We start from the raw sequence: 25,425 nt of genomic DNA, 5'->3' as shown, positions 1-25,425 counted from the left end.
CATTACTTCAAAGTTGTATACAGTATCTGCATCTATAATATGTTGCGGCAAATTATTCCATATGTCTACTATTCTGTTACTGAAGAAATTCTTTCTTAATTCTAAATTGCAACGTTTCTTAAAAATTTTCTCAGAGTGACCTCTCTTGCCTGTACTGTCCATTTGGAAAAAGTTCTCAGTGACTCTATGATCATATATGTTTTTAACTATTTTAAAAACAGTTATAATGTCCCTCTCTAGTTCTCCGATGTTGTAAAGTTGGAAGATTTAGTCTTTCTAAGCGTTCCTCGTATGTTAGGTTTTTGAGTCCCGGAATAAGTTTTGATGCCCTTCTCTGGACATGATTGAGTGTCTATGAACACTGTGGAAAGTGGCATATCAAAGCGTTTAAGGAGATTAATAAATTTAATATTATCAAAGCCATGAGTGTAAGATTCTATTCAATTCTATATCAGATCAGTACAATTGTGTTATGGAAATCTAGATAGAACTTATCAACTTTCCATTTCAAGAGTGGTGGAATCAAGCTTGGAGTTGACATTTTTGTCAACAGAGACACTTGTGTGACATCATATTTTGATCATGACGTCATTATTTGTACCTATGATGTCTCAATAGTATTTTTAATTTACAGGTGTGTTGTGATATTAATGGCATTGCTAAACAGGCCAGTTGATTAGTTATGTGATAAAATATACATTTGTGCTAGATATTATAACATGTCAAACTACTGTATATATATTTTAAGAATCAAGCAAAATGCCAAGTCTACATCCTTATCCTTCTGTGATTCTAGCTAGTGGTTGTCATTTAAATAGTACCATTTACAATTTATATTGAATAAATAACTTTCTAGTGCTATTGTTACTTAGACATGACAAATTGCCCAAGCTAGAATCCAGTACATGTTGAAAAGACAATGTGACATCTCAATACTTTCACATTTTGAAGGAGCTGTACCCTTTAAAGTAAAGCCAGTTTTGGACCAAACTAATTGAATTTGCGGTGCAATACGTCTTGTGCAATCTTGAGAAGCAATTCATGGAAAAAATAAAAAATCACTCAATTGTCATAAATTTGTCATTTTATTCACTTATTTGTATAAAAAGTGTGTGCTTTATTGCTTATTTGTAACAGCATACACTAAATGTTTAAATAAATGCTATTGAAAAAAGGTAATGATCTATCAAATCCAATGAGTATATCCCTGTCTGGGTGTATTATAAATATCATGGTCATATGACGGTAATATTCAGATTTCTCAGAAATAATTGATTTATTGTTAACTTATTAATGCGATTTTATGCAATGAAACCTCTTTTGATTACATACGTTTCAATGAGTATGGACATTTTATCTCAATCACTTTCTTTTTGTGTTGTTTACATGAGGAAATCCCATATACACTGTAACCAATATATATGGAAGTTCACATCAGATATAGACCTTTTTGCTCTATATGCACTATTTTTAATAGACCTACATGATTTTATATACAGGTCCTGAAGAACTAGGTACTTTTTTTCCTTCTTTCCCATTGAAATGCAGAGACACCTGGTTCATACTTTGCTATGATAGATTCCAGCAATGATTGTGGACAGTGATGACAATCTATTGCTTCACAAATCTTGTGGAAGTTAAAAGCTGTCAGTCGGCCATATTGCATCATCTTCCAGACTTAATTTCCAGACTTCCCACAGGGGCTTGTCTCGATATCCTCAACAATTTTTGGTGCATAATTTCCAAGATTCTCTATCAATTGTTCTAAGGTTGAATTAAAATCACTCATGTTCTTAATCTGATTGTCAATTGAATAGGCAAGACATGAAGTGGTCTAATTCCTCTGTGACTGTTCAAATGATTCATCCATATTCTCATACAATATATCCATTTTCTGAGTGTCTGGATGCAGCTGAAATATGAATAAAATAACTTGATTTTAGGCTGTCCTTCTAGATCTGTACATTCACTACTTAACACATTTTCATACAAACATTTTTTGTAGGAACAACACTTACTGCAATACAGTAAGGAATAGCTAGTTTTACATTACATATATAAATTATCTATAAGAGCACTTTAATTTCCATGAAACAACATGTTAGTAGATTTATAGATTTGAACATGTGATTCCTTCACAGTTGGTTTTTATTAGTTTGACACCCTATTAATAACCAAGGTCATGTAACGACATGTCAGGTTTATTTGTGGAGGAAAGCCACTGATAAGTGGTCAGTTCCTACCAATTGCTCCACATGGGATTCTAGCTTGCAAACCAGAGGTAGAGGGCTTGTAGTAGTATGTCGAGACATAAACCACTTGACCACTGCACCCAACCCCCCTCCTCCCCATTGATAATGAAAAGATTTCATATAAGGTTACCAAATCTTTTGGTTTGATTGATTAATCCAAACCTTAGTAAAACAAATATTGAAAAATTAGCAACTTGTTTCTTAGCATTTATTAGCATAAAAAAAATCCTGCATATACCGCCGTTGTACCTGTTTCAGTTTCGCAGTGAAGTTTTTATGTCCAAAGATTCTCTGTCACAGGCAAGACATGGATCGTAGGTGTCCAAAGTATTCTTTCTCACCCCATGATGATCAGATCATTCAATACAGCTAGAATACCTGTAAAGTATGATAAATATAAGTTCAGCACATACCTTATGCATACATTTTCTACAGGTTTATGTTTTTTTTTTCAGTTCCAAATGCATCTGTAATGCATTTTCTTATATTGAAAAAAAACCCAAGAAAAATACAGATATATTTATAGTACTAGTAAGTACAGTAGTAATGTAATTTAATCCATTTCAGCTATATACTTGTTGTAAATTTGTATGTGTACTTTCAACCTATGACCTATATAAAAAAATCTAGTGAAAATGAAGTTTGATTACTAAAGATGCTTCATCGCCGACAGAGCGTAAATAATTATTATCATTTGGACAAAAAATTAAGATTAAATGTGTATTTATATTACATCTAACTAACACAAAAAATAAATATATACCAAAAATTTATTTTGCTATTGTTGTCTGCACAATCAATACCTAATTCCATATGACTTTACCACCACACACCTCCCAACTGGGAAAAGTTATACAACAAAAGGGGCTCTGCAATAGAGGCTCCAGCCTGGTTTCAAAAGTCATCCTGAGGAAATTATTATGTTTGAGGAGCTTTTTTTCCAAGCTGATAATTTAATAAACATATATTTTTGACTTTGCAAATGATTTCTTAAACATATACTTTATTACTGTTTATAAAACGACATGATTGTTTTTTATCAGATAATCGAAATATTTTTTTTATTTTGGTCTACATTTTTACTAACCTGTCAATAAAAATGCAGTTGGCTGACATGACCCTCTCCCCGTGGATTTCTTTATGGAAAACCATAAATGGCAATATTTCCAGTTCATGAAGATCTGATATCGCCTTAGCCAGGAACATTATACAAATGTTGCCAGTATATGTTGAAGATCAAACTTTTAGCATGCCGGCTTTCAACAAATAATCGGCAGACCTCACAACTCCTATATGCTCCAAGTCTCATTTTGTCAGTAATCAGACGATTGTGTATAAACGGTAGTCAAAAATATCATACAAGATAAATGTTGGTGATCGAGATGTAAAATCTAGATCTAATGTTATAATAGATCGGGTGATTTCACTGCCTCACACAGTTCTGAATCAATAAGCTCAACTTTTTAAAAATTGTACGTAGAGATCCCTAACTGATAGGTACATTGATGTAAAGCTTAAATATATTAAGTCATTGCTCGCTGCCATTTGTAAACAAAGTAATTCCGGAAGTGTTTTGTGTCTGGTGTTGGCGATTATAAAGGTGAAAACCAAACCGGAGAGTCCGATTCCGTCATGACGGAAAATGGACTATTGCGTCAGAAAAATAAGGCCGTAGTCAATGATGCAAGGGAGGTAACTCTTACATAATTATGTGTTTGTCCTCACCGGCTAAGGCTCACAATATGTTGTCAGAATGCGATCAGCACTGGACAAGTAATGTAGTTTTCCTATCAAATCTAAAAGTACAATCAAAGTAAAACGAGATAAATCAATAAACGTATCATATCATTAATTTCAGTGCCATTTTAGACTTCATTCAGAAGTTGTCTTTATTTGTATCCGATATTTCAAAAATTTGAAACATGCTTATAATATTTGTATTACAATGTTTAGAAGCAACTGTAAATTATTAGAAATTTTCATGTTCATGATGGTTGCTGGGTGTGAAAGGTGATAATTATAAATCAATATTACAATTGAGCAAGAAATTTACATTACATAGCTAGGGTGAAGTTTAAGCATTTATCTATAAAGGTTTTCTTTTCCATGAACTTGATGGTATGGTATCATATTTATGACAGTGTGTCGTGTCTGTTCATGTTGTACTAGTATTGATATCCTTTATAAGCATTAAAAGATACGTGTTGAAGACACCTTGTTCCAATATTTACAACTTGTTCAGAGGAGACGAGAGAAAATTATAATGATTAGACGTGTACAGACAGAAAGATGTATGTGTGTTTGGATAATATTGTTTGGGTAGCTAAAATGACTAAGAGTGTGCTAATTGATTTATGAATATAAAATTATATAAATGAGTTTAAACTCCTGGGGTCATGTAAGAATCCCTACACACATTTAGGAGTGAGTCACGGGACGCATTATTCTGTTATTCAGCCTCATGAAAACGCTACAATAGCTGTAATCCACGTGGACGCCGTTCCTCATGGTTACCGAAGTTTCAAGAAAGTAAATGTGTCAACAAGAAGTTCTATGGAGAATCCATGAACCATTTATACATTTGTAACGCTATATACAAAGGAACAGCAATAATTGGTGCTAGGGAATGGAATTATATGTCTATTTTGACAAAGTTAGTGCAAGCACTCAGGTTTAAATCGGTGTCTATTGATTTTACGTAGAGCTGTTGAAAGAGGATTGCTATCACTGCTTATGTCAGCCTACCAAAAATAGTACCGAACCCGTGCAGTAAAACAGACATTGTCTCCAGCAAAATCGTAGGAAAAATCATTGTCTCCACATAAATCATGGGAAACAAAATCGCTGTCTACAAACAAATCATGGGAAACAAAATCACTTTCTTCAGACAAATCATGGGAATAAAATCACTGTCACTAGACAAATCGTAGGAAAACTCACTGTCTCTATACAAATCATCGGAAACAAAATCGCTGTCTACAAACAAATCATGGGTTCGAAATCACTGTCCCCAGACAAATCATGGTAACAAAATCACTGTCCCCAGACAAATCATGGTAACAAAATCACCGTCTACGAACAAATTACTGTCTACAAATTAACAAATCATTGGTACAAAATCACTGTCTACAGACAAATAATGGGAAGCAAAATCACTGTCTACAAAGTCTCTAATCTCAGAGCACAACGCAACCTTCTCCAGTAAAATCACGGGGTTAAGGTCACTGTCTCCATACCCAACACACTCGAGAACAAGGACAACTACTTCATTCATAAAACTGGAATTAAGCCACTTATCGGGAACAGAATCAATGCTATGTTTTCAAAATACAGCACCTAACCTTACCTTGTTTCCGCGATTATTTTAAACTTTTTTTTTTATTAATAACAAATTTTAAATAGCAATGTTTGTTTATAAATTATCAATGTTTTAGAGTCTGACATTTCAAGGTAAAACAAGAATGGAATGCATACTGTACACCAACTGTCCTGTGCGGCTACTAAATATCGCGTTCTCCATGTCAACATCAATGCACAGATACTAACTTCCGTGGATTAACCAATTGTTATCAATTGCTTTTCATTATAAATGAAGCGGGTGACTTTGATTGCAAAATCGCGAAAATAAATCGCGAGCGACAGAAAATTGGTTTATAGTAATGGTTTATATAAACAAAGGACTCAAATGAGATAACCCAACTAAACTATAAACTGATATCTAACCATCAAAATTGTCTGTCTCGTCATATTTATTAAAGCATTGGTACACCTAACAAGATTCCGCCATCAGTCTCCGCTCGCCGAAAGATTTATTGTGCTAATTTTTTTTTGTTATATGTGTTTCCTTTGTCTGCTTGTATATTCTAGTGTAAATCCTATATCATGCGACTGTGTTTGTTTTATGTGGCGTGTCTTATTAAGGATAGACAGTCTTGAAAATTCAATAATTAATTCAGTCTTCATGGCTGGAATTACTATCTTGCCCAATATTTATTAAACCAGAAAGCTAAAGTAAACTTTTAAAAGCTACTTAAATATACTAAAAATGACCATTTTCTAGATCGCTAGTGCTGATATAGAAATTGTGTAATGTTCATGTTTTTTATATTTTGGTAACGAAACCGAGATCACCTGCTTTATTGTGTGTTTTGAGATAATATCGTATCAATTTGTTTGGTTTATCTACATTGTACATCAAATTGTACTTGAAATTGTACCCTTTCTGCTGATTTATTATGTCTTAATGTGCCTACAACTTTAGTAAATATGATGTCTGTTTCCTTGACTAAATCGTAATCCATTCCAATTATTCATACTCTTCTTTATTTTTCTTTTTTTTAAACAATTATCCTTTAAGACGAGGAAATGTTGTGCAGATGTCATTTCCAAGTCGATGTGAAATATCACCCTTTACCTTCACAAAGTAACGACACACAGCTAATAGCTAGCCATAGCGAATGTCTGTTATATTAATGTACTGGACATAACTTCTAACTCGGTATAGGCCATGGGCTAGGAGGGTCACACATGCACCCCCCCCCCCCCCCCCCAAAACCTCCGAACCAATATTTTTCTGAACCCTTATGACCCACTGATCACAAATCAAAATGTTAACATTGCATAAGTTGGGATGAACTTCCGGTTATGACGTCATCAAGATGGCCGTCATCTCGAATTTGACTAAAAATTGAAAAATAGTCATAACATTGACATTTTTCAACCGAAGTAGACAAATGAGGTATCAAAATGACCACAATTGATCAACAAATACATATCAGTACCAAAAAATCCAATATATATAGTGATTTTTACGCAGGAAATGAAAAAATCTGATTTTAAGCTCAAAAATGGAGATTTTTCAGCAAAATTTTCATATTTAGCTTGACGCAGCAAAAATGTTTCCCAACAGCAAACTATTATTTCTAATAAGTTTTTTGACCACTTATCTATCAGTTAAAGCAACGAAAACAACAAAAACCAATGTTAACATCGTATAAAATCCGGTTGTGACGTCATCAAAATGGCCACCATCTCGAAATTCACTGAAAAATGAAAAATAGTCATAACATTGACATTTTTCGACAGAAGTAGACAAATGAGGTATCAAAATGACCACAATTGATCAACAAATACATATCAGTACCAAAAAATCCAATATATATAGTGATTTTTACGCAGGAAATGAAAAAATTTGATTTTAAGCTCAAAAATGGAGATTTTTCAGCAAAATTTTCATATTTAGCTTGACGCAGCAAAAATGTTTCCCAACAGCAAACTATTATTTCTAATAAGTTTTTTGACCACTTATCTATCAGTTTAAGCAACGAAAACAACAAAAACCAATGTTAACATCGTATAAAATCCGGTTGTGACGTCATCAAAATGGCCACCATCTCGAAATTCACTGAAAAATGAAAAATAGTCATAACATTGACATTTTTCGACAGAAGTAGACAAATGAGGTATCAAAATGACCACAATAGAACAACAAATTCATGTCAGGACCAAATAATCCAATATATGTAGTAATTTGAATGCAGGAAATGAAAAAATACGATTTAAAGCTCAAAAATGGTAATTTTTCAGCAATTTTTTTTCATATTTGGCTTGACGCTGCAATATTGTTTCCCAACAACAAATTATCATTCGTAATCAGTTATTTGACCTGTTATCAATCAGTTAAAACAACAACAACAACAACAACAAAAATATATAGAAATGCAAAAGAGAATTGTTGTTATACCATCATTTGGTATACAAAACATCACCGGATGCGGCATATGATTGTTATTTTTTTCCAAACCACTGACACTACAGTTTCCTGGTGTCTCGGAATTTCCTGAATATAACATTGGCTATTGACGATTTATATCTTAACAAATTTGAATTTAAAGTTGGCTGAATATCTAAGTAGGACTTCAAAATAATTCATTTTCATGTTCGAAATATTGGAGACTAGTAGCCTCTCAAACTGAATTATTACAGTAAACCGCCAACTAATAGCTATAGGGTATCAAATTAAAATTCCGCAAATACAATGACACTTTTCGAAACGTGTTGTGTCTTTTAGAATGAGCACATCCATTATTTACTTTCTGTGTATAACGTTAGGAAATATAAGATGGTTACTACAGTGTCACATATTTCTTTCACTAGTTCTTAATGATAATCATTTTCGTTGTGCGTGCTTTCTCGCCTGAGTGTCGTCTTCTTCGTCCTCGATGACCTGATGTGACATTACATTATCGGGTTACCATCGTGGTTCTAACTTGTCAACCGTCCATGATATAACATCAGAAACATCGGATTCAGGGATGTTGAAGCTCTTCCTCTTTCCTACCTAGTTTCACCTAGATTCACATATCGTATATGATGTTCCAGACTTCCCCGGCATTATGGAAAAGACACCAGATCCACATTCTGCGGAGGATTGGGTTGGTTCTCCTTAATTCGTATGAAGCACAATTCCTCATTCTTGTGAACCTCAGTAACCATAGGTGGCACAGGTGGATTCTTTGAGGTCATAGATGAGGTCTGCAGTGAAGTTTAACTCTTTGCCAAGTCTGGAAAGCACTGTAGAGAACTTTTTACCTGAGAGTCTTCAATGTTCTCTTTACGCATACACCAGATGTGACACAACCAGCACCTTCAAGGGAGTGGGAAAAGTCAGACCAATGAAAAGCATTTAACATTTATGGCCTCATTAATGACCTCGATGATATCACCTGTGCCATTTATGGTTGCACGAGGGTCCACACGATTGATGAATGGTACTTCATACGAATTATGGAGCTATGCGCTAAGGAGAACTAATGAATGTGGATCTGGTGTGATTCCCATTATGCCGGAGAAGTCTGAAACAGCATATATGTACGATATGTTAGAATCTGAAAGAGATCCCACATCCCTGAACCTGTTGTTCCTGATATGAACTCTTGCCTTGGATGGGTCATAAAAGACAGGCTAGAACAACACTGGCAATGTAGTGTCACATCAGCTCATCGACATCGAAGACGATGCTCTGACTTTCAACGAATTGGATACCGATATCTCGATTACTCTGATTCGGACTGCATGTGCCAGCTACCAGATATGCCGAGTCTCTTCAGTGGATAGTGCAGTGAGGCGAGAAAGCACGCACAATGATAATGGTTATCATTGAGAACCAGTGAAAGACATATGTGACACTGTAGTAACCATCCTATATTTTGCTTATGCTATGCATAGAAAATAAACAATGAATCTGCTCATTTTCAACGACACAAACGCTTTGGAAACTGTTAATGATATTAACGGAAACACAAGCTTAGCTTAGGTTACATTTGTTACGCTATCATTAGGCGTTGTGCTATAATAATTATTTTTGAAGCGCTGCTAATCTACACAATTGAGGGTATAACAATAATTCTTTTTTTGCATTTCTGTATATTGTTGTTGTTGTTGTTGTTGTTTTTACTGATTGATAGGAGTTTAAATAACTGATTACGAGTAATAATTTGGGAAACATTTTTGCTGCGTCAAGCCAAGTATAAAAAATTTGCTGAAAAATCACCATTTTTGAGCTTAAATTCTCATTTTTTTTTTCATTTCTTACGTACAAATCACTACATATATTGATTATTAAGCCCTGATATGTATTTGTTGTTCTATTGTGGTCATTTTGATACCTCATTTGTCTACTTCAGTTGAAAAATATCAGTGTTATAACTATTTTGCATTTTTCAGTGAAATTCGAGATGGTGGCCATTTTGATGACGTCATAACCGGAATTTATATGATGTTATCATTGGTTTTTGTTATTTTTGTTGCTTAAACTGATTGATAAGTGGTCAAAAAACTTATTAGAAATAATAGTTTGCTGTTGGGAAACATTTTTGCTGCGTCAAGCTAAATATGAAAAAAAAATGCTGAAAAATCTCCATTTTTGAGCTTAAAATCAGATTTTTTCATTTCCTGCGTAGAAATCACTACATATCTGGGATTTTTTGGTCCTGATATGTATTTATTGTTCTATTGTGGTCATTTTGATACCTCATTTGTCTACTTCGGTTGAAAAATGTCAATGTTATGACTATTTTTTAATTTTTAGTCAAATTCGAGATGGCGGCCATCTTGATGACGTCATAACCGGAAGTTCATCCCAACTTATGCAATGTTAACATTTTGATTTGTGATCAGTGGGTCATAAGGGTTCAGAAAAATATTGGTTCGGAGGTTTGGGGGGGGTGCATATGGGACCCTCCTAGCCCATGGCCTAGTATGATCCCCTTCCGACACGTCAAGTTGTCCTCGAGCTATATACCTATCTTACTATCACTGTCGTTATATCCACCGCTGGGTTATGTCATTATAGTAAAACTGAAGGATCATTGTGCGACAACAAATGAAGTAGATAGTTTGGTTCTTTGGTGTCCATCAAAACTGCATGGATTTGAAGTTTGGGCGTTGCTCTCTGTAACATTCAAACGGAGTCTTTGTACATAGGCCTGTAGTTAGTCAGTTTTGTTCTCCTGAAATGCCTACAGTTTTACAATGACCTATTTCAGGGAGGATATATCACAATAGTGATAGTAATTCCAGGAATATCGAGGATGTATATATACCTTTTATTATATGTTGAAAGTCACTGTTCAGTGTCATCTAAAATTCTAAAATTTAATTTCTAAATTGGATCTTTTGTGCACCTGAGTGTCCGTAGGCCTACGTGACAATTGTTAGTTAGCATGATGAAACCACCATCAGTGGATAATACTCTCAACCATTGGCTAAATTGATTTCTACTTAACTTCAAATTCCCGGTAGACGTGTTTACGTTCCAGCCGATCACTGTAATTTGTTGAAGCCTTGTCCGTTGGTACGAGGACACCGTTCCGTCGACGATGGTCCTCAATGCCTGGATACCAGGCTACCACTATAACGATACACATCTCCTTATGACGGGGCTGCAATCACACAGTAAATATTAAGGTATTTGTTTTTCTACCAATAGGTCTCAATCTGTGGATCGCTAGTCGGAAGTCTGAATGTTTCCAAATACTGAATGACTGTTGGGCCGTCCTGTTTTCTTAGAATAAATTTACTCGGTATCTGTATATATGATTATGTCATCTTTAGGTAGGGAGAAGACTTTAGATGATTCAATGGGACTGATTCACGTACCACGCGATGCCCGATGACGTTTGTACGGAACTAGTATCAGAACAGAGTTCTCTTTGAATCATCCCGCTGAAATGATGTTAGCGCGGTATATCATCTTTTGACGTCATTCCATTACCATTAGAAACAATAGTCCCGCACAAACATTATCAGGTATCATATGGTTATACGGAAATTAGTCACATTCTAATAAAGTGCAGGATACAATTAATCACTGCCTCTGCCTGGAATCGAACTAGGAATACTCTAAAAATGTCTTTCTGACCGAACGTCTTGTCAACAGCAAGGGTCGTTTAGGAACGGCATGTGTTAGCGTGGTGAAACTGCGTCATAGGGAAGGCTTAAAGATAGGATTGCTTCATCAATACTTAATACTAGTCTGTCTCGTTATAAACACATTTGATGACCCAAAAATTAGGAATGCTCGTTACGATCACAGAATTCACGAAGAAAGACGCTATATAGTTCTCTATAAAATATAATTAAACACTACCTCAAATACATATGTTTGATTGAATTGTAAGTGCATGATTTAATATAAATGTTATCACTTCCTCCGTTGGGGATCGAACTCGGAACCTGGATTACTAGTCTGATGCTCAGAGAAGTTCTGTCTACCCGAGAGGTGTATTGCGGCTGGGATCACTCTATCATGTCGAACGTCTTGTCAACAGCAAGGGTCAGTTAAGGACGGCGTGTGTTTATGTGGGAAACTGCGTCATATAAAAGGCTTAGGGATAGGATTGCTTCATTGATACTAGTCTGTCTCGTTACGATAACAGTATATATGTAGAACGACGCTATAAAGTTGTCAATGGAATAGAATTGAAATTTTCTTCAAATGCATATCATTTCCATCTAGTTTTATTTCGGCCCGTACAAACGAAGGAACGCACATTCAAAGTCACGAACTTCAAACCGACCAAGGCTTTTTGCTATGGTGATATTTTTCGTGATTTCGATTAGAGATCTTAGTAAATCTAGTACATGTATTTATCTGTCTGTAATAGTAGAATATCATGTAGTGATAGTATACCAACTGAATCATCTGTTTTGTGTTTAAAAGATAACAAAGCTTTCTTAAAGTCTGCAGAAAAGGTCAGATCATCATAAACGTTCACTTAGCAGTTACACAAGGAAATCGTACAGAGGACAATGACCTGATACTAATCACTAATTGCCTTTGTCTAATCTGGAAATTTTTCTACACTATTTATGTTTCATCATTCTATCTTCTCATCATGGCAACAATTATTGGTATTTTTCAACGCCAGGGCACTTCCAGCTTCTCAATAGGTTTCAAAAATTGACTTTTTACGGGATTTTGTTGAAATTTTGATTACAGGTATATTGTTATTTTAATCACCATAATTGCCATACCGGATGAAGGAAATTGTCGTCATGGTGTTGGTATTCGTCAGTCTATAAAAATATGTATTCAGAAACAAAAGTCCTGATACATATTATTTTCAAATAACGTTTGAACTTACAATTGCATCATTGTGATCCCTGCGACTTGAAGCTATGTTGGTCTTGGCAATAGGATATTTCAAACATGTTTAGTTCATTATCCAACAGAGCAGCATTACATCCAATCTTAAGATTTCCATTTCTGTAGTTTCGAATTGTCCTACGTGAGAGTACTGATCTACCGACCATAGTTTGATGGCTTTTCACAGAGGATTCCGGCTTTCTCGTAAATCTGACCTTAAATTACCTTGGTGGTTGGCATGACGTTTAGAAAAAGAAAAAGAAAATATTGCTGCACAATTTCTCATTCTCAAACGTAATTACTGCTGGGTAATAACAGAACAAATAATTTAGTCGTTATGTTTGACAAGAACAATAATTTTGTTAATTATAAATGGTCTTTCTCGTGCATGTTACCTAATAGAAATTCAGTAATGGGTACAGCCCAGTAGGAGTTCCCTTGGTTTAGCCTGCTGACAATTATATCCCAGAGGTTTCAATGATGCTCACAAGCATAACTGCCAAAACCACTTTATTTAAATAAGTTGGGCTTAACAGCAGCTTTTGTGTCGGATACTTTTCAATAAACGAAAACCAAATTTAACGTACTGCAATTGGGGATATTTAATATTATCAACACATGAAAAGGATGATATATTAATTTTATCATAGTTAATCACAGTGCAATAATTTGTGGTCAGTTTCACTTATTAGTAATTCTCCAGCCCAGGAATCACACAGATAATGGGACAATTTGGTAGTCTCACTACATCACATCATACAGTAGTCGTTGTTTCATCTGATTTATAGAGGATCTTACATAATTGACTATGTGATATGAAATTTATCAAACGAGTTCAATAATTGGATAAACCACGAGCTTTTAACGAGTTTGATAATTTCATATCACATAGTCACGAGTGTAAGATTATATTTATCACATACCTTTTGTTGATAGAAATATAAGCAAAACTTAACATTTCGTCTTTATATTAAACAGTAGAAATCCGACTCGGATATGACGTTTCCGTCTACTGAAACAATCATGCGATATCATATATTATTATTTTTCTGGATTTTTTGTCACTTCTCATTGGTCAAAAACACGCCACGTGATCACCGATAAAAAACTATACTGCGCGATTTTTCCGGAAGTAGTTTATAGAAAAAGTATATTGCACTGAAATGTGTTCATCCACAATCTCCTTTGGAGGTGTCATGACCCGTACTCTGTAGAAACTCCATTTAAACATCGTGTAGCTCACTTACTTTACCGTCACCGCCATGTTCATTTTTCTCTCGGAACGCTTCTCGACTTTACATATCGTGACTACATTATGCAAATTATGTTATATATATGTTGTGCTTGTCGGTAAACTCGAGAAGCGTTCCGAAGAACAAATGAACATGGCGGTGACGGTTAAAGTAAGTGAGCTACACGATGTTTAAATGGAGTTTCAACAAAGTACGGGCCATGACACCTCCAAAGGAGATTGTAGATGAACACAGTTATGGGTAGTGTTTAGCGCCACAAGCGTAAATTTTGTGATTTTGGCTTGCTTTTTGAGGTACCCATTAGAGCCGAGACGACATTTCGACCGGACAGGGAAATGTCTATCTAGCATATTTTTCGTAAATTTCCCGATTCATCAAGCCATAACTTCGTCAATACTTGGCCAATTTTGTTCATCAAGCACTCAATGGAAAGATAAATTATCTTAATGTCAATCTGAATCTGTTAATATATGATTGAGTCCAAGTATATTATTTCAACGGAGAACAAACGATACATTCAATTGACTGTGTCCGACATGGAGCTACAGGTATAATGGAGTACATGTACATGTATGCAATTTACAAACACGCATGCACCGGGTTCATGTAACAAAAGCTTGAAGTGCATCAACTGATACGGTTTTCATATGTTGTTTTTGAATTATACTTGTTACAAAATCATAGGATTGTAACTGTCATCACGAAGCAGAATTTACAATGCGATGCTCGTTTAGTTACACACTCATTTCAAAATATAAAAATTCCAGAAAAATAATAAAACAATTATAGCATTTTGATTTCGGTCAATACATGGTTATATCGACCTCATCAAAATGCTATATTTGTATAATATATTATGATGTCAAAACAACATGTGACGTCATAATATATTATATTACACATGTATCTTACGATATGTATGACATGGCTGGACGGGTCATTTGTGTGATGATAAACTTTGTAAATTAATTGTTTTATACCTATTTGTGAACATAGTATTATTTTGGGAATGCAGTGTTTTACCATATCCGTATGAGTGGTGACCTCAATACGTTGTCCGACTAAACGAAATCGCGAGATATTTTAAGTTTCGCGACTATTTACACCTACTGGCACTGATAATCTGGCAACAGAGCTTATTTTAAACATTTGTTGTTTCTGTTCATTTTAAGACCAACCTTGAGTAAATCTTCCCATTATAATCGCTGCTAGATCACTTCACACACACACGCAAAACAACATCACATTTCAGCTTTGAGCGAGTGCTTTACCTTTCTCATATGTTATGAAATTACAACTTGTCATTTAAAAAGAAAAAGAAAAGAACGAGCTAGGTACATATGCATATATGGGCCTATGCTTCAAGGTCAATGCATGCTTATTGGTTTACCATTAACCTGTTAAAATAAACCATTGGAAAGTTAGTATGAAAAACCGTTGAGTAAATATTCAACATTGCTCATTTATAGCTTTTGGTATTTTTGTGTGACTGATATAATTAATATAATTTAGGTCAATGTTCTGTCAGGTAGGAATTCCAGTCCACAGGAATTCACCACTTTAAAAAAAAATAGGAAGACTATTCGCAACCAAAACATGTCGACAACATGAATATCAATATTAACTTACAGATATGTACATGAATATAGAATCCAGTAAGTTTAATATAATCATTTTTTTGTAATAATTTTTTTTTACTTTTATAAATTTCCCATGATACCATAGCTACTGATTAAAGTGTTCACCATAACACACAAACAAATACAGACATAAGTTCTAAAACGACTATTATAGATCGTTCAATCGCGAGGCTATGGCGGCAGATCCTGGATAATCTAATCAGGCACGGTTTAATTTCCCTCTGGTAAAATGTTGATAGTCTAGGGTGTACAACACGAGGTATATCTTAATTATTGTTTATGTGTTTAATTGTATATCGGGAATTCCTTGAACTCGATGATTTGTTACTGGCCTGACTAATTGTCTATTTCAGAACTCGGCTTACTCCAGGAAATCGTCAACACCATACTCACTTTTGTTGTCTACTGTACCATTACTCTTCTTTATCTTGAACTTGGAGTGTGTCATGAAAATCGTTTTAAGTCAATTAAGATATTCTCTGTATAATTTACACTAGAAACTAAAATTCTATGAAGCTACGGCAAATTGAAAGTTGTTGTGGCGAATTCTGATATTCGAATTACCAATTACCAGGTCTTAATTCAATTTCAGTGTAAGCTGGGACTTTCAATTGAAGATGCTGCCATTATTGGAGACACAATGGTGACCGTTCACGAGGACATGGATCTTCGTTTTACAGAAATCCTATTTAATCCACGCGGTTAATGTTTTCTCTGTGAATGAAATCTAGTGGCAGCAGCACAGATCAAACGTAGAATCTGTTTATTGGGCCATATAACACGTATTTAACCATATCAAGGGCAATCGCTAGAAACACTCCAAAACATCACTAAGGTTTCACTTATTTTTTTTCTAATCGTCACCATGGTGATATTCATCACATGGCTTCGCACTGCAACTCCTGGGGGAAACTTTCGCTTTAGAGAGTATGGGAATTAATGGTCGCTGATGTTGTGTACATACCAATAAGTTTAATACCTCATTCCGCCTACGTAAAACTTTGATATGCCAATCATATCAAAAGCAAGCCAACACGACGATAAACTCAGCGCCGTATACGTGTATTTAGTTGCAGATCTTGACCCTTATAGACCTACGACGCATGGAGAACATAATGCGACTCTCTATTTAGAAATAAAACTATTTTATAAAGTGTTTTACTTGGGTTTGCTTGAGTTCGTTTATTTCTGAAAAATAATAAATGAAAACGATTTGACATAATATTCTTAGTACATATCTTTGCTATTTTAGTAAATGGATTCATCGATTTATGAATTAAATTTCGTATATAACTAAGAGTGTAATATCATAATTTTCTATGAGTATACAAGTGTAAATGTATTTCTCTTTTATCCCGACTCATTAGGAGTAAGATACACACACTAGAAAGGAGGTAGATATAGGATCTTGCATGACTGTTCATTTCATATGAAATTTTATGAAACGAGTCTAAACAGTTTTTATTTTGGCGATCCTTGGCGAGCAAAAATTAAAACTTCGAGACGAGTATCATAAAATCTCATATGAAATGAACACTTTAAGATATTTTTATCACAAATACCTACATAACAAAGAATTTCAAGTCAAAATGTATTCTGAAAATCCAGCAAAGGCCGCCATTTTGTTCCGCCGTCCTCGTAATCCTGACGTCACGTCATTTTTCCTGAAGTCATTTTATTGTTTCTGTCTGACGTTCCAATGAATTTCCAGCCAATGAAATTCGCTCCAGGTCATATTACACTAGTGACATATGCAAAAATATCACCGCAAAGGCTCGCAAAAATAAACACTTCTTTGACTCGTTTCATAAAATCTAATATGACATGAACACTCATGTTAGATCCTATACATATGATCTGACAGTTAGAACGATTACTTCAGTAACGTCTTAGTATGAATATGGATAAGTTATACTGGCAAAACGAATAATAGATGTAAACGTTCAACTTCGATAGCATTGAATAAAAAAATCTCAATTTTGCATTTCAACGACACGATTTGATACTGTGTTCCATTAGCCAATCTGATCCCCACGTTGCTCTTGGTTAACCTTGTCTCTGTGACATAGCCGCCTTTGCCTATTACAGAATTAGCTACCCTGCAGGTAGGTATTATTTTGTGAGCGCATTTCACACCGAAAAGTATGGCGTTACACTCGCAAACACATAACGTCACAATCAATACCTACCCGCAAGGGCAGAAGATAATTCTGTAGTATACAAATAATGTATATGATTTTAATAATCAGAGTGGTCCAGTGGAAGATATAAATTATTCGGGATTTAAAGATGCTCCATCGCCGATAGAGCATAAACGATACTCATCAATTTCACTATAATTGGTGTTTAATTTTGTATATAAATGTCTAATTAACACAAAAAAATAATATGAAATAAGTTGTTTTGTTTTTGGTGCATGCGCAACATTCCATGTAGGGATGCAATTAATTATTTTTTTCTATATTTTTGCCTCGAAGAAAATTTAGAAGCTCTAATTTTCTATGGCGGTAACGGTGTAAAGTAAGTAACTTTTGTAACTGATGAAAAATACCAATTCGTCTGCTCCTGTTTTTGATAGCAAAAAAATGCTATTTGTAAGCAATGTAGCATCTGTGAGTGTATCTTACTTTATTCATTATATAACATTCTATTTTATGGGTATAACAATAATAAAAAAAGATATAAGTTAAATACCCTTGTTGTTATAAATAACAAAGAAAATCTATTTAAAATCCTTATTTAATGTCAGCATTGGTTGTAGGGTCACTGACGTCACAGAGTTTGACAGTTTGATATGTGAGCCTCAGCATATTTGTCATGTGATTATCAAATTTTATTATTTTGACACTCGTATGACAATTCATGTTGTTTATTTTGTATGTTTGTGTTCATGCTTGTGAACGATTGACATTTAACTTCACCGTCTGTACTAGTTTTAAAAGTTGTGTACCAACTTTATAATAATGTAGACTGTGCTGATTCTGTGAAATCCGTCTGTGTATGTCCAATGTCTGTCACAAATAGGAGGTTGTCCTTCTTTGTTATTTCTGAGTCCCGTTGCCTCTTCTGTAGACGTTTTATTAACTGATTTGTTTCTTCTCTCGTCTGCCTTTGTATTTAAGCTTGGCATGGTGAATCAGTATTTTCAGTAGCGGTATTTCGGACATTGTCATAATTTTACAATGATTTGCCCCAAGTAAAAACTCGTCATTCCATTCAGAAGCATGTACTGTTAATCGATTTCCTGGTCGGATATTAGAGCAAAATTTTTTGGCGTAGAGTTGAACTTTTTTGAAATGCTGAACTTCTTTGTGAAATAAAGGCCCTTCTGCTTCTACCTGAGCTAAAAATCGTCTTTTGAAGAACTCATAAAGGTTAAAGTCGGCGTTATTCCACTGTTTGAGTTTGCTAATATCTTCCGGAAACAGAGTTTGTGATTGTTTGGATCTATGTGTATTTATGTTAAGAGGAACATACAGAATATCTTCCAGGTCCCAACCTAAGTACCGTTTTAGGAGGACGAGAGACTCGGAGAAGTACTCCATGACCATCACTAGCTTAAAGTCAATAGCTAAATCACTGATGAATTGTTCTACAAAGTAGCTATCGTCAAATCGCGATTGAGGAAGACCGAAATCATAAGACATTCTGTTTCTCACAAAAAAAGTCCTAATTTTTCTATATCTGTCTTGGTGAGTGAAATATTCGTGTATCACTTCAGTCGGCGATGATTGGTTAGATAAGCCGGAGGTTTTTTGTATTAAATGGATGAAACGGTAGTAGACCGAGGCTGACAGGAAGTGAGACACCGGTTCCCGGACAATTCCGACATACACGGTGTTGTTAGGCATAATCTCGCGGAACGCCTGGCGATTATAAACCACATGATTGCACAATATGTTGTATGTCTCGTTTTCAGGAATAGGCACAATGGTGTTTTTATCGACTGTCTTTCCATACCCAAGGTAATTAAATCCGAATCCATTCTCTTTGCTAGGAAGAACTATATTCAGTTTATTCGCAACGCCGAAGCGTAAGAATATATTCATCATCGTTGTACTTCCGGCTTTGTGAACCTTCAGAAACACTACATTAGTGTGCTTTGCCATTGAAGATCTCGTTGAGACATCAGTAGACACGTTTTTATATAGAGAAGGCGACACGGTTGTCAAGGGTAACAGAACACTGTCATGAATTCCATCAGTGACTGTGAGACGGGGATGAAACCGACGAAATAACTGGTTGGAAGACCCGTTGATAAAAATGGTTCGGACAAGATGGCGCTGAGTGAAGGCTTCCATAGAAATTCCAAGGTACAAAAATAGACTGGTACAGACCATGACACTCAGACTGTGGGAACAACACGGTAAACAATAGGATATAAACAATAGAATTAACAATAGGTTATAAACAATAGAATAAACAATAGGATATAAACAATAGGATATAAATAATAGAATAAACAATAGGATATAAACAATAGGATATAAACAATAGGATATAAACAATAGAATAAACAATAGGATATAAACAATAGGATATAAACAATGGGATATAAACAATAGGATATAAACAATAGAATAAACCATGGGATATAACCATAGGATATAAATAATAGGATATAACCATATGATATAAACAATAGGATATAAACAATAGGATATAACCATATGATATAAACAATAGGATATAAACAATAGGATATAACCATATGATATAAACAATAGGATATAAACAATAGAATAAACCATGGGATATAACCATAGGATATAAACAATAGGATATAAACAATAGGATATAACCATATGATATAAACAATAGGATATAAACAATAGGATATAGACAATAGGATATAAACAATAGGATATAGACAATAGGATATAACCATATGATATAAACAATAGGATATAAACAATAGAATAAACAATGGGATATAACCATAGGATATAACAATAGGATATAAACAATAGGATTGTTCAATAAAATATACGTCAAATAAAGACATTATCCTTAATTATAAATAGGTCGAATATAGACTAATTAAAACTGGAGTATAGAATAATAATATCATTTTCAAATCTTTCAAATGGCCATCGGTAATTATGGTAAAACATGTCATTTGAAAGTAAAACGACATATCACAAATATCCTTATTATCTCATGATTTTATCAACATAAAACTTTCAGTGACCATATCGATGAACTTAGATATATTTTATTCAATGTTTATTTTAAAGAATATCAACATCTATTGTAAAATTTCGCTTCATACTTTTATGATATGTACTATTGTGGATAGAATACAAGTTAAAGAAATAAACTTTAAACAAAAAGGTCGTTCATAAAATAAAATACTTACAAATACATAGCCCTTGTGACGGACATTGTGTGGATCTTGTTTCGTCTCATTGCGGATACATTGGGCGACTAGCTGGAACATAAATATAGCAAAATGAACGTAAAAACAATATTTCATCTTATTTTGGATACATATTGTTGATACGTATACATCGAAGGAAAACTGGAACATTTTGCCTCATAGTAGAATACATTGGGTGACTAGCTGGAACATTTTTGTCTCATTGAAGAATACATTGCCTGACTAGCTGGATCATAAACAATGGTTAATATATTACAAAATAAATGGAAGAACACAGATTGTGGTTGACGTAGATGATGAGAGGGGAATCGTCTCTAGACCATATAAAGCGTGCAATCGATAGTTCACTGTTGGTGTGCTTAGGCCATTGTTATTGATGGGAGAAGAATCGACTTTAATATAGATTGACAGTGTATATCGTCTGTGGAATCAGCCGAGCTGTAAACCATATGTTTAATGTCATGATCTTGTAGAGGATTGCTCACTATTGGCATGAATACATTTGGATATTGAGATGAGAATGGTCTCCCCCACACGACCTAGCATCGTCAAGATTGACGTCGATGATATTTTTATCGTATTACTAAGTAAGTGATGGTAGGTTACAAAATCACTGTGGGATGATAGGTTACTTCTGAAATGTTAACCATAATGATATTGGGAGAAAATGACAAGAAATAAAACACCACAAAAACACAATATCAATGGAAGGTCGAAAGCTTACCCCTTCTCTCACTTTTATTTTATAAATGCTATTGTCTTATAACAGTCATACCTTGATGTTTCGAAGTAAAAAGAACCGACAAATTAATAAAAACGCCATTTCTAACTACGGTGTACAATGTTACGGGTACCTGCACGACAATCCTCAATACTCCAGGGGTCCGATCACTTACGATCTCAACACCCCTTGACTATATCATAGTAAAACTGAAGGCAGCCTAGAGGAAAAAATCTGAACCAATCACAGGCCTGCAAAAAATTCTGAAGATTACAGAGAGAGCGACGCAACCAACCACAGTGTACCGTTTTACGTCTCCTTTGATGCACATCAAAGGACTAAATTACCTCTTCTGCTCTTTTACCTCCAGTTGTACTATGATATAAGCCGGGTATGTAGAGGTCGTAAGTGATCGGAACCCCTGGAGGATGTTGCACGGCTCGCATTAACCTGGAGCTTATATATACAGTATCTATATTGAAATTGGATTCTCCACCAATTTGAGCTATTCTCGTTTATCCCAGGTATTTGTCAATGTGTCCCGATTCTGATCCCCATGACGAAATTTTGCCTTTTATTAACATAGGTTGTGTAAGGCGTGGTAAGGCGAAACCCGTACCGAAGGCTGGATAGTCAAACTTCCTAGTATTTGTCTGTTATCTCTTCATTAAAATTACATATACATGCACTATTGCAGATATACTTTAATCCATGTCATTAAGTTAAAATCGATTGAAGTACATGGTAGCTGATACGGTTCACATATGTTTTAACTGTGTCACCAGCTGCATATAATGTATCAAGTTTACAAGTTTCACATTGACCTACAGAACGACTAATACACATCACAATGGTAGATTTGTTAAACACGAATGTCCTATTGTTAACTACTCATTGTAAAAATATTCTTATTCTTTTTAACATGATATATTGGAAAGGTACAGTGTATCTTCCGATAAGTCCTTTTGGTATAATACTTCCTGGTTGGTTTTCAGAAACAATGAGTTCTTACACACACAGATCATACCAAATACTACCTTTTCAAAAAGACTCTAACAAATTTCAATATTACATAATCATACAAAATCATCCGAATTCAACACGATTCGCATCCCTTCTGGTTGGTTAAGCAGCTGTATATAAATCTGTTACACTAATCACAGCACGTGTTGTTCGTAAACATCCGTACGTATAACTGTTATTATGTATGTATATAATGTCTCTATAGACTTACATTAATGAGCTACATTAGGTCCAGGGGAGTGACCATAGAGTCCTGACTGGTAATCAAAACGAAACATAATACTTCCCTATATACTAATTACGCTCGTTATGTATACGTTTTCTGTCCGTGTAAGTGACTATCATCCATTAGACTGTCGTTTTTGTCCTCCTCCATCTTTTTCAGGCTTTATTTGTATGTATATTATTAATGTTCGTTAAGAAAAACGGAAATTGAAAGCTTCCTTTTCACAGTCTTGACTGATCCTCAATCATACGATAATTACGACTTACATCCGGTGTTATTTTTCATACAAATATAAACCAAGCCGTGCGTTAGAATTGTATGTATATATATCTGTATCTAAATTGCTTCATTCTTTTGTTTATAATTTGTGTCTTTTAGAAATCCACTAGTTGTAGCATGTAGTAACTATACCAAATACCGAAGTTAATACCGAAATTGTTTTCATTTCTGAATGAACATTTCTTGTCCGTGGTAACACGCCGAAGTTGCTAGAACTCAACTCTTTCCCGCCATATTAATAGCTGTTCCGTCAAGTAAGATTATGAAAAAAAATATAATGAAATAAGATAAGTTTTGAACTGATGTATTAATAATAATTACACCAAGTGCAGGATATAAACAACAAACTATTAACAATGACCTCAAAGGTACGTATTTGTTTTCCCAAAAAGCAAACTTAAATCGAGCATTAATACATAGTTATGTGACATAAATTTAGGTAATCTTCTACTTTTAACAATACAACTGATATTAAGCTGAAAACCAATATTTTCTTTTGCATCGTTTTTAAGGTGCCGAAGTTATGAATGGGGAATATGTATTTTTCCTGAAAATTGAAAAGTATAATATTTCCATAAATACTACATTTAAACTCTTAGATTTACTGAAAGCTCTCAGAATTCACGAACTTGGCCCAAAATATTAGTTATTTCACAAAATGAAACGCAAGAGCCGATACTTTTTGTTTACAGCACCATTTGGTAAGGATATTCAAATGACAAAGCACCATGTTACATGTCCTACAGATGTTAAACGAAGGACTGTCTTTTAATCATGTTCAATACGAAATGTTTTATCCACTATGGACTCAAGTTATTCTATGCTTGCCTATGTTGCATAGCTTTAGAAAAGTGAAATTGTTAAAATGAAAATTCGTTGATAAATTGATATAACAGACAATGCAATATATAGATGGTATAAAAAGTAATCATTCGGTGCTAAAAAGTTGTCCAATTATGAAATATGATATGTTGACAACTTACCCAACAGCCCAAGGTATTACACACACATGTATAAAGTGTGGTCCGGAGCCTTGTGTACCAATGATCACACTGACGATATCTAGTCCTCTCGTACGATTGCTCAGCGCTCTCATCAATGCTTGCCAGCAAGTAGAATTTGGATTTTAACTATTTCCTCCGCGGAATCAATAACAAACGCCTCGCCCCTGTTGGTCCCACAAGGATGCGTACGTTACACCATGTTAGATAGATGATGGGGATGAGTCTGATGACAGAGTCGTATTACTTCCTAATCAAGTACAAGCTGGGAGACCTTTAAAGACTCATCAACAGGATAACAGGTCTACTATCCCGATAGATAACTATAGAGGTTCCCCATCAGTATAAGGCAGTGATGTTGTCATATACAAATCTGTTACACGAGGGGCGTGGATCACGAGGCGTATCTGCCCGTGGATAGCGGAATTGAGGAACAATCCTGAAGATGGTGATGATTCAGAAGAATGTTATTGATCTAAGACTCTGTGATAATACCAAAGGGAGTCTGACGAGAGTCGGGCGTGTATAAGTGCTTATGATCCAGGTGCACAGTACTTAGCTCACTAATCGTGTTTACAGCAGAAGTAAACAAGCATGTTCCATTGTTGATGGTCAATAACTGCCTCCGGCCGGACGTAGACACAACTGACCATTGTCATTCATGTCCGAATTGATGAATGACTGCCGCGTCGTTGGCAGACTGACTCCTCGCACACAACGTGACGTAAAAAATCATCTCCTACTCAATATACAGACAAAACATTGTTAAAGATATGACTGTGCTGTGTTTACTACCTGGTATGATAAAGAGGTTATTAGCTTTATTACCATAGAAATAAAACGTTAAATTGTCCCCAAAACTCCTGTATATAGAAGGATGCAAAATAATGACTTAAAGGAATAAAACATAACGGCGTTTTAGAGAACGTGACATTCGATCAATTAATTAGAAATATGCAATATATTTAAAAAAAAAAAAAAAACAGAAATAAAATGCATAAT

At 34.7% G+C, this 25,425-nt stretch overlaps 1 protein-coding gene and 1 long non-coding RNA gene across 2 annotated transcripts; both read right to left on the bottom strand.

Annotated features, from left to right (window-relative positions):
* Nucleotides 1-1,066: 1,066 nt before the first annotated feature.
* LOC138327978 (uncharacterized) lies at nt 1,067-3,373 on the bottom strand. The gene is made up of 3 exons (XR_011209146.1): nt 3,340-3,373; nt 2,502-2,630; nt 1,067-1,912 (listed from the first exon to the last, which is right to left on the bottom strand). It is a non-coding gene; the product is annotated as an uncharacterized lncRNA (long non-coding RNA).
* A 15,145-nt stretch (nt 3,374-18,518) lies between these two features.
* LOC138327977 (galactose-3-O-sulfotransferase 2-like) lies at nt 18,519-25,100 on the bottom strand. Its single transcript, XM_069274513.1, has 3 exons — nt 24,406-25,100; nt 21,153-21,224; nt 18,519-20,143 (listed from the first exon to the last, which is right to left on the bottom strand). Exons 2-3 carry the CDS (start codon nt 21,200-21,202, stop codon nt 18,874-18,876), a joined length of 1,320 nt encoding a protein of 439 aa, XP_069130614.1. The 5' UTR covers nt 21,203-21,224; nt 24,406-25,100; the 3' UTR covers nt 18,519-18,873.
* Nucleotides 25,101-25,425: the final 325 nt, after the last annotated feature.

The sequence above is a fragment of the Argopecten irradians genome, chromosome 7 (genome assembly GCF_041381155.1).
Source record: "Argopecten irradians isolate NY chromosome 7, Ai_NY, whole genome shotgun sequence".
In the NCBI taxonomy this organism is placed as follows: Eukaryota; Metazoa; Mollusca; class Bivalvia; order Pectinida; family Pectinidae; genus Argopecten; species Argopecten irradians.
Note: the sequence above shows the minus strand (reverse complement) of the source record. Positions and strands in the feature narration are given on the sequence as shown.